The sequence below is a fragment of the Myotis myotis genome, unplaced genomic scaffold, assembly GCF_014108235.1.
Source record: "Myotis myotis isolate mMyoMyo1 unplaced genomic scaffold, mMyoMyo1.p scaffold_m19_p_15, whole genome shotgun sequence".
Lineage (NCBI taxonomy): Eukaryota > Metazoa > Chordata > Mammalia > Chiroptera > Vespertilionidae > Myotis > Myotis myotis.
In genome coordinates this window covers 47,352,546-47,362,936 of record NW_023416319.1, presented here as the reverse complement: position 1 = coordinate 47,362,936, position 10,391 = coordinate 47,352,546, and the positions used below count along the sequence as shown (strand labels likewise).

Sequence of the window (10,391 nt, the reverse complement as noted above, 5' to 3'; positions counted from 1 at the left end):
GAGCCAAACCGGTTTCGGCCACATTTCGAGTCCTTGGCAGGGTAGGAGCTCAAACCCCAGAGGGGGGGTGTACAGGACGCAGGCAATCATTCTCTCATCATCATTGATGTTTCCATCTCTCTTCCTCCCTGAAATCAATAAAAATATTTTTAAAAAAAATAAATACAGACCCGGCTTCCCTGCCATTTCAAGGAGGTGCCACAAGATGGCAGTGGATGTAGAACTAAAAGAATCGGTGTCCCTGAAGCCTCTCTTGACAGACGGCCTGCGAGTAGCGGAAGCGGAAGCGGAAGCGGCCACGTGAGACGCTTTACGGTGGCCGAGAGGCTGCAGCGGTTGTGTCTGTAGCAGCATCCCCGGAGGAGTGGGGAACCTCGTTTACCTAATCCAGCCCCCCGAGTCCGGGGAGCTGCCCCGGCAGCCGTCACCATGGTGAAGGAGCAGTTCCGGGAGACGGATGTGGCCAAGAAAATGTAAGATGGAGCAAGACTGGCCACGGGGAGCGAGAGGGGGGCGGAGGGGCGGAGGGGCCCGAGGTCAGGGGTCCCGGGCCGTCAGGGTGTGAGGTGAGGGCCAGTTGGAAGGGGCGGCTGGGAGTCAGCCGAAGGGCTGGGCAGAGGTCAGAACCCGGCGGGTCAAAGAATCCCGACCCGGAGCGAGCCCTCCGCACCGAGGGGCTGCAGGCCGGGCTGGGCCGGGCCGGGCGGGAGGGGCGTGGGCCTGGGCGCTGCGATCGCACGCCGTGGGCCGAGGCTCGCCTTCCCCGAGGTCAGGCCGTGGTCCCTTGACCCCCGCGACCTTCTCGCCGCGGCAGCGTGGGGAGCCTCCGGGCGGGGACCATGCTGGTCTTGCTGCAGCGCACCGGGCGGGAGGCCCCGTGCCCGGGAGGACAGGCTGTCCGCTAGAGCGCTGCGCCCCGGGATGGGCAGCCTCGGAGGGGGGCTGCAGTCCCGGGCCTGCTCCCCCAGGGCTGCTTTACGAGCCGCGGCCCCTCGCAGAGCGCCCAGTGGGAAACGACAATCCCCCGTCCTGGCAGCAGGCATCTGCGAGGAAGGCGCTGTGTGCTGGCCCAGCGACGGGCCTTGCGGATCGGCCGGGAATCAGGACCTCACTGCCCGGTGCAGCTGCGGAAGGCAGACAGGGCAGCGACAAGGGTGGGCACAGGGGCTTCCGGGAGCCCCGAGTGAGAAGGGTTCGGGCAGCAGAAAGCCACCAGGCAGCTTTCTCCGGGACCTTGGGGAGGGACAGGGTCGATGAGAAGGAAGCGTGTGTCCGGAGTCGGAGGCAAGGAGGGACCTTTGAAGGTTTTCACTGAGCAGCGGAGAGGCTTGATCAGAGTCCTGAAAGGTCTCGTGGTTCAGAGGGGGTGGCCCTGGCGGCCTGGGCAGGGATCGGGCAGGGGATGCTGGCCTGCACTGGGGCGGCAGGGCCATTGGAGGGAAGTGGGTTCCAAAGGGGCTTCGGGTCAGGATGAGTAAGGGAGGAATGAGATGCACAGAGTTTCCTGCTTGGGCGGCGGTGTGGATGGTTCCTTTCCCTGGAATGGGAAGGCGCCTCTCTCCCAGTGGGCCCTGGCCTCTCACACCCACGCCAACCCCGCCTCTACTCACATGTAATCTCTTCTCACAAAGTAACCCAAGTGACTGTTAAGAAGCAAATCACATCCCTGACAGTTCAGCTTAAAATCTTCTAGCAGCTTCCGTTGCACTAACATTTAAATTCCCTGTCATAGTTCCCGAGCCCTATGTGACCTCTCTGACTTCATCTTGTGCTGTTAGCTTCATGTGCTCTAGTACACAGCTTGCATTTGGTTCCTTGAAAATGCCAGGCTTGCCGAGTAGCTGAGTGATTAGAGCAGTGATGGTGCACCTATGACATGCGTGTCAGAGGTGACACATGAACTCATTTTTTTTGGTTGATTTTTCTTTGTTAAATGGCATTTAAATATATAAAATAAATATCAAAAATACAAGTCTTTGTTTTACTATGGTTACAAATATCAAAAAATTTCTCTATGTGACACGGCACCAGAGTTAAGTTAGGGTTTTTCAAAATGCTGACATGCCGAGCTCAAAAGGTTCGCCATCACTGGATTAGAGCATCGTCCCCACACAAGGTTGCAGGTTTGATCTACAGTCAGAGCACATGCAAGAATCAACCAGTGAAGCATCAGTAAGTGGAACAACTAATCTCTCTCCCTCAAAGCTATAAGTAAAATAAAACATCTGTATAAAAACGAAAGAAAGAAAATGCCAAGCTTCTGCTGGTCCTGCGGCCCTTGCCCTATTTATGCTCTATTTCAAGTGCTCAGCCAGCGGATCATCTTATTGCTGGTTCCTTCTTATTCAAAATTCAGCTTAAAAGTCCATTTTACACAGGAACTTCCTGACTACACAGCATAAAGTCGGCTCCTTAAACTCTACCCCTTCACATCATTTCATTCTCTGCTTTTACTCCGTCTTGTGGATCAGTTTATTATCTGTCTTGTCTACCCTGGACTGTGAGCTCCATGTTGGCAGGGGACCTTGTCTGTCTTATCTAATCTGTGCTCTCAGCCCCTCAGGAGGTGCCTGGCACATTGTAAATCCCCAATTTGGGGGGAAAGTGAATGAAGAAACAGATCAGGGAGAGAAAGTCTTGGGTTCTGTTTTAGAAGCGCTGAGTCTGAGGTGCCTGTAGGGCATTGAGCATGGGTGTCCAGAACAGGTGTCTGTGTGGCCTTCAGCTGAATAGAAATAGCTGGCCGACAGCTAGAGATTAGACAGATGTCAGCATATAATCAAGTGCCAGGGTCACTCAGGAGGACTGTGTACAATGAACAGAAAAGAGGATGAGGGGTATCAGCCCCGGTAGGGGGCGATGCCAATATGTAAGAGATGGCAGTAGAAGAAGAGACCACAAAAGCATCAGCCAGAGAAGGGAAGAAAGCTCCGAGTATATGGGGTCACCAAAGCCATGAAAAGACAGTATTTCAAGGTATGAGGGAAGCACGGCAGCTGGGAGATGCTCTCACTAGATTTAGCAACCAGCGGGTGACCTCGGTGAGCCCCACTTCATTCGATAGAGGGGGAACAGTTCCAGCAGGATGAAGGGTGCTTACCGAGGAAAAATGGGAGAGGTTTTAATATATAATAATGGGGCGCAGAGCCTATAGAGAGATGGGAGGATGTGGTTGGTTATGGTGGGTCACAGATGTAATCACCGTTTTTGGTAGGTGGTTTTGATGTAATTGCTCCCCTGTTTCTTTTCATTCCAGAAGCCACATCTGTTTTGGAATGAAGTCACCCGAGGAGATGCGCCAGCAGGCACACATCCAGGTTGTGAGTAAGAACCTGTATAGCCAGGACAACAACCACGCCCCCTTGCTGTACGGGGTGCTTGACCACAGGATGGTAAGACCCCTGCACCTTCCGGGTTCTTTGTGCTTGGACTTGAAACTAGTGACTTATCACATGGATGGAAACAGGGCCTCCTTCCACCCCCCCCCCCCCCCCCCCCCGTTCCCCTGCGCACCCATCCCAGCCCCCAGCCTGCGGTCAGTTGGATGGGAATAGACTTTAGCTTCCCAGGCGGTTCTGATTCCGAGTCACTGGGCCACCGGTGAGGACTGGTCCCCACTTTGCTATCCGGTGGTCCTCATTGATTACTGGGGGTGCTTTTATCCAAAGGGCACCAGTGAGAAGGACCGTCCTTGTGAAACCTGTGGGAAAAACTTGGCTGACTGCCTGGGCCACTACGGATACATTGACCTGGAGCTGCCTTGTTTTCACGTGGGGTACTTCCGAGCCGTCATAGGCATCTTGCAGGTGAGTGCGTGTGTGTTCCTGTCCCAGGCATGAACTTGGGAGTTATCAGTTAGGGACATTGGAGTGATCTTAGGAATTGTGAGAGGTGGGAGACACATCTAGGGAAAATTTTTATACTAAGCGCATAATATTTTATCTTCAATAAATAAGTTGCTTACGGACTCTTTATTCTTTAAATTTCCTTGAGTAAGTGGTAGCTATGCAATATAAAAGATAATAAAATAATAATTCAAGTCATACAGAACAACAGAGGGAAAAAAGTTAAAGATCCTACCAGCCATCTCTGATTGGCTAGCTTTATCATGAGCTCGGGCTGCCTCTGTGCAGATCTTCGTGTAGGTCCCCCAGTGCATGGTCACTCCGTGTCCTGGGCAAGGCGTGGGGGTGCCATTTTAAAAAGAAGGCTTTTCATCCTCTTATCCTTTATCTGTTTTGTTTAATTTTTAAAAGATGATCTGCAAAACCTGCTGCCACATCATGCTGTCCCAGGAGGAGAAGAAGCAGTTTCTGGATTATCTCAAGAGGCCTGGCCTGACCTACCTCCAGAAGCGAGGGCTGAAGAAGAAAATCTCTGATAAATGCCGAAAGAAAAACATCTGCCATCACTGTGGCGCTTTCAATGGTGAGCAGAACGCAGGAAAGGTTCAGCAGTAATCCTTTCCACTCATTCTGTTTAGCCTATTAGCTTTATGCAGTGTTTCTCAGTCAACTTTTTTTCTTGCAAATTAGGCTATAGAGACTAGCAATTGGTACACTGTTAGGAAATGTACCTCTCATCTTTCTTTTATCCTTGTTGGATTAAAAAAATGAACAGAAAAGAGGATGAGGGGTATCACACCAGGTAGGAGGCGATGCCAATATTTAAGAGATGGCAGTAGAAGAAGAGACCAGCATTGTTTTGGGGTGTTTTTTTTTAATTGATTTTTTTTTAGAGAGAGAGAAAGAGAGAAACATAGATTGGCTGCCTCCTGTGTACACCCCAACCAGGAATCTAACCTGCAACCTTTTGGTGTACAGGTGAACACTCAACCAACTGAGCTACCCGGCCAGGGTGCACATCTTATCTCTCATTGCTGTACCAATTTCAGTAACTTCATTAACCAGGCTGCAACCTCAGGCCAGCCTAGCTAATAACCTTTTATTTAACCTTAGTAATAAATTCCTACAGGTACTGTAAAGAAGTGTGGTTTACTGAAGATAATTCATGAGAAATACAAGACCAACAAAAAAGTGGTAGATCCTATCGTATCGAATTTCCTTCATTCTTTTGAAACGGCCATCGAGCACAACAAAGAAGTGGAGCCCCTGCTGGGGAGGGCACAGGTGAGTCTGATGTGCATGCCTGCCCTCTTCCTGCCTCCCCTGCCCCACCTGCTCTCTGCTTCCCCTGCTCCCCCAGGTCTTACACACGTTCTGTCTCTCCACCCTCTGATATGCGCACGTTTTGCAAAATGCGAAGTTCAGTTAAGTTAGATCTCCAAGAATACTTCATGTGACAAGTGCATAGCACTAAGCCTAATGTGGACTGGTCTTGTAACTAACAAATTTTCCTTTGTCCAGGTAACATGTCATATCTTTATTGTAAAAGATTGTAAAATTATAGCTGTACAGAGCACAAACTGAGAAATCCTGTTTCTCACGGCGATAATGAGACATAAGAACTTGTAGGTAATTTTCATTACTTTTATTGGCATATATTTGACCAACAGAATCTTATGAAGTGTCTTATTTTTACCCTGCTCTGAGCTTGATTAGTTCTTAATTCACATAGGACTGTCGAGAATTGATACTATATGAAACTAACCAATTAGTTGAGTGGCTACTGAGTACCAGACTCTATGAGACCTGTGGGGGAGCATCAGGAGCTGCCACCACTCACTGGGTCTGCTCTCAAGGATCCCACAGTTTAGATGTGTCGGTAGCCATTCATCTGTGAAAAGAGAACTAATATCATAGCCGCAGCGCTGACTCACAAGAATGGCAAGGACAGTAAGTTCAGTGGGAAATTGGGAGGAAAATGTCACTTTGGACTTGGTTAGGGAAGACTGAGGAAAGGTGTGGTTCCATCTGGTGTAAATGCCAGTGGGCTTAGAGAGTCGGGCAGTGAGCTCAGGACGTGCAGGTCACAGTGCCTAGGTTTCCGCTGAGGCGGAGGCTCTCTTTGAAAGACCGGGGAGCGATGGAAAAGCACCTCACGTTTAGTGACTGCTGGCACGCACTGACCCTGTTCCGAGTTCTTCAGATGGATTAGCTCATGCAGAAGGAGGATTACAGCTTTGAGTACGCAAAACAGTTTGTTCTTGTATTATTATCGACTAATGATTGTGTTATTGTCCATACAAACAACTAAGCCTGCTTTGCCCCACCTTGTACTTAATCCCACAATACACTTCCAGGACAGCGTTGCACAGGATGGCAGTGAGGAGGGAGCGGGAGCTCTTGCCAGGGAGTTGGCTTGCAGGCCCACGATGGCCAACTGACAGTACTGGGCGGAGGGCCTTATGCTCGGGGCGTGTGGAGCCACTGAAGGTTTTGAGCAGGGAGGGAAATGATGAACAAATGGTGAAGTTTCAAAACACCTGGCTGCTCTTAAGAAAACACCATGACGAAAGGGAAAAGGCAGGTCTTGACTGGGAGAAAGAAGTCACAATTCCTAAATCCTGACAAAGGACTCTCGTTGCCAGAACACAGGAAACAGCTTTTACAAATCACTAAGGAAAAAAATGACCTGATTGGTTTCAGAGAGAGGAAGGAAGAGGGGGAGAGAGAAACATCAGTGATGAGAGAGCACCATTGATCGGTTGCCTCCTGCACACCCCATACTGGGGATCAAGCCCACAACCAGGGCATGTACCCTGACCTCCTGGTTCATGGGTCAGTGCTCAACCACTGTGCCACACTGGCTGGGCAAAACCCACCTAATTTTAAAAGGTGGGAGCAAGACTTGAATTGGCCGAAAAGTTGTATAGGCCATTTGGATACATCATAAAAGGATGTACCCAAATGGTCTATAAGTAAATGAAAAGTTGTTCAATGTTATTGGTCATCAGGGAAATGCTAATTAAAATATACACACACCTTCCCAGAAAAATTAAAATGTAAAAAAACTGAAAACCAAGTGTAGGGAAGGGTCTGACACATTGATGTGGAAGTATAAAATGTTATCGCCACTCTGAACAAGTTTGGCAATTTCTTATCAAGTTAAACCTACATGTGGTCTAGCAATTTTACTTTTAGGTATATACTCAAAATGAGTGTATATGTATGTACACAATATTTGTACAAAAATGTTTCTTGCAGCTTTATTAGTAAAAGGCAAAATTGGAAACATCCCAAATGCCTGTGAACAGGAGGATAAATAAATTGTCGTATGTCCATACAAGTGAATATAGTTCAATGAAAGAAATAACTCCTGACTCACATTCTGGCTGACTCTCAGAGTCCTGCTGCGAGGAAGAAGCTGTGTACAAGAGTACCTAGCGTCCGACCCATTTAGATCAAGTCCAAAAACAGGCGGGGCTCATCTGTGGGAGCAGATGTTGGGAGAGCCGTTACCCTGTGGTGAGGGCGAGGCGCTGGCTGGGAAAGGAGCACCAGGTGGTTTCTGGAGAGATGGAAATACTCTGTATCTTGATCTGAATGGTGATATGTATGCACACAGGTGTACGCATGTAGAGGTTTAAAAATCTCTAAGATTTGGGCAATTTCCTATGTATAATTATGCTTTGAATTGAAGAAAGGGGAAACCAACCCTGAACTTGGGTAGTGATGGTGGAGCCTGAGGCCAGAGTCAGTGTGTACAGTAAGAATGGACCGGAATTGATGACCCGCCACTGTGGAGATGGGTGTGTGAGGCAGAAAGCTGTCAGAAGCCTAGCAAGCAGCCTTGGTCAGTTTGCATGAGGATACCCGGGCTTTCTTGGATGCGGTCTTACTTGTGTTCCCCGTAGTCACTCTGCTGCTCTCAGATCAGCCTCCCTGGCATCTCACTGGCACTTTCCGCTGCTGCCTCTCTGCCCAGAACCTGCGGCACTGTCCTCACTTGCCTAGGACCGCTCTTCTGACGCTTCCACAGGGTGGTCCTCCTCTAGGGCCGGAGGCATCTGGTTTGGAAGTCTCCTACGTGACTTGGCCTAGGAAGGACCCCCTCCATTTAAGAGCCACTTATCTGCTGCAATAAGCTGGGCCCTTGGGACACTCCCCCACTGCCACCACCTCCCCGTGCCCCCACTCCACTTTACCCAGGTTGACACCCTAGAGGTGGTTTAGGTAGTGGTTACGAGCTTTGTCTGTGGGGTCACACAGACCTGAGATTAGAGCCCAGCTTCGCTCCTTATTATTTCCACGATCTCAGACACATGACCCAACCTGTACCTCAGTATCCTCAGCTACAGAGCAGGGATTGCAAGAGTATCTGCTTTAGGGCTTTCGCGAGGATTAAGAGATGATTCCAGATCCAGTGCTTAGCACAGTATCTGACACATACAAGTGCGTAGAGCATGTTGCCCAGTTGCAGCAGTAGTTTCCACTGCCACTAACAGTCCTGTAATAACAATCGTGATAAAGATGAGGAGGTTTCCTCCCACCTCTGCTGTGATCAGACTCAGCGTCCCTTCAGCTTAATGACGCCTCCCTTCCCTCCTCGGCGTCACCAGAGTTCCCAGCCTTCACTGCTTCTGTGCAGCCTGCTCTGCTGTCTGGACCCCCTTTGAGCTCTCAGCCTTGCCTCCCCATGTGTACAGCTTCTGTGTCTTGTCTAACACTTGTGCTCTGTCATGTGCTTTTCCTGGTTTCTTCTGCTTAAGCTTGGTCCGTAACAAGATCCATGTTTCTGAGGTCCTGTTTGATGCCAGTTTTGGTGCTTGGAGCCTGGCAGGGTCCCTGAGATCATCAGCTGGCCCTAGTTCATTTCCTTTTCAGGAAAGGAACCCCATGCCTTTATGGGCGGCACAGTGTGATTGAGTCTGGGTTACACACCATGTAGGAATTGAACTGAACCTCTAGACCAGCCGTGGGCAAACTACGGCCCGCGGGCCGGATCCGGCCCGTTTGAAATGAATAAAACTAAAAAAAAAAAAGACCGTACCCTTTCATGTAATGATGTTTACTTTGAATTTATATTAGTTCACACAAACACTCCATCCATGCTTTTGTTCCGGCCCTCCGGTCCAGTTTAAGAACCCATTGTGGCCCTCAAGTCAAAAAGTTTGCCCACCCCTGCTCTAGACTCTATCCCCTGAAGACTACTGTCTGCCCACTCCCGATTGTAATGTAAATCCAGGGGTTGGTGGACCTGCAGACAAAAGTACCTCCTTAGATGCCATCAGTCTTGTTTCCCCACCAGGTGAAATGCATTCCATGATGTCCCTGGCAGACTGGGTGACAGGCTGCCCTGGCTGCGATCCTGCCGGACATGTTCCCTCACCACTACCCAAAAGCAGCCCACACTAGAGCTCTAGCCGCTGGGATGCTCTGCCCTGTGCAGAACAGTCCTTCTCTGCTGTCTTCATGGGTCCCTGATTTCTGCTTCCCGGTGAGAGCAGAATAAGTCACCAGCCTCCTCCAGGTGCCTCCAGGGAGGCAGTTGGGATATCACTCTTGGAGTAGCTGCTCTCGCAGAGAAATGGCTTCCAGACTCTTGCCAGTTCTGCCCTCCTGACGGCCTTCAGCCCATGATGCTCTCGTCTAGTACTGACTGGTACTCCAGGGGAAGGCTGGCCTTCATCCCCTTCCTAGAATGCTATGAACAGTTCTAGGTTCCCCGTCCCCCCAACTGCTGCAGGTGGTAGTGAGGTGCCCATTGCTGGGAGACAGGGAAACTGAGGAAGGGAGTTCTTTTTCGGGTGAGGATGTGGATTGGAAAAGCTTCCTTCTCCCGACTTCACTGCCATTTCCTCCAGGATGGGACGGCAGTAAGTTTGTTTTGCGGCACTGTTCTGAGGGCAGTAGCTGTTCAGACATTTCTTCCTTAACTGTCTTCCCCTTCTCGTTAAGTTATGCAGAGCAAATTCTGCATGTAGCATTTATTTGCAGTCACGTGCTCTTTGATTCCAAGAAAAATCAATAAGCAGCAACAAGACACAAGCTGATCATTCTTCCCTTTGATCTTTGACTGTCTAATAATTTGCCTAGTTCTTAAGTTGTTACAGCATGGCACTTCCATTAAATGAAGTTAATAGAGACCAATGTAAGTTCACTACAGAAAATTTAAATGTAAAAATAGAAGCAAACCGATTATATTTCCACTCACTGAAAGATAGTACTGTTAAAACCTTGGTAAACTCTTTCATTTCCTCTTTTCTGTATAGATGTACATCCTAAATGGGATCATGTTGTACACATGCTTATTTCATTTACCAGTATTTTGTGAACATCTTTCATGGCTATAGCTGCATTCTATAGTGTCTTTTTTTTTTAATGGCTTCGTAATGTTCGATGTATGATTTTATCTAGCCAGTAACCTGTCAGTCAGGCTGTTTCCAACTTCACTATTAAGAACAGCTTTAGTGAACATAATCTTTATGTTAATTTTTAATCATCCCCTTTGGAATAATTATGGGAAGTGGAATTATTGGTTTAAATAAT

At 49.0% G+C, this 10,391-nt stretch overlaps 1 protein-coding gene across 5 annotated transcripts in view; it reads left to right on the top strand.

The window, feature by feature from the left end:
- Positions 1 to 302: 302 nt before the first annotated feature.
- Positions 303 to 10,391, top strand: part of POLR3A (RNA polymerase III subunit A) — a 66,212-nt gene continuing 56,123 nt past the window's right edge. For all 5 annotated transcript variants that reach the window (XR_004972251.1, XR_004972252.1, XM_036337237.1 and 2 more), the window contains exons 1-5: positions 303 to 473; positions 3,257 to 3,392; positions 3,669 to 3,806; positions 4,257 to 4,428; positions 4,975 to 5,129. Coding sequence is in view for 3 of the 5 variants with exons in the window: in XM_036337237.1 (XP_036193130.1) it covers positions 430 to 473; positions 3,257 to 3,392; positions 3,669 to 3,806; positions 4,257 to 4,428; positions 4,975 to 5,129 (645 nt within the window). In the remaining 2 variants the exon portion in view is untranslated. The remainder of the gene's footprint in view (positions 474 to 3,256; positions 3,393 to 3,668; positions 3,807 to 4,256; positions 4,429 to 4,974; positions 5,130 to 10,391) is intronic.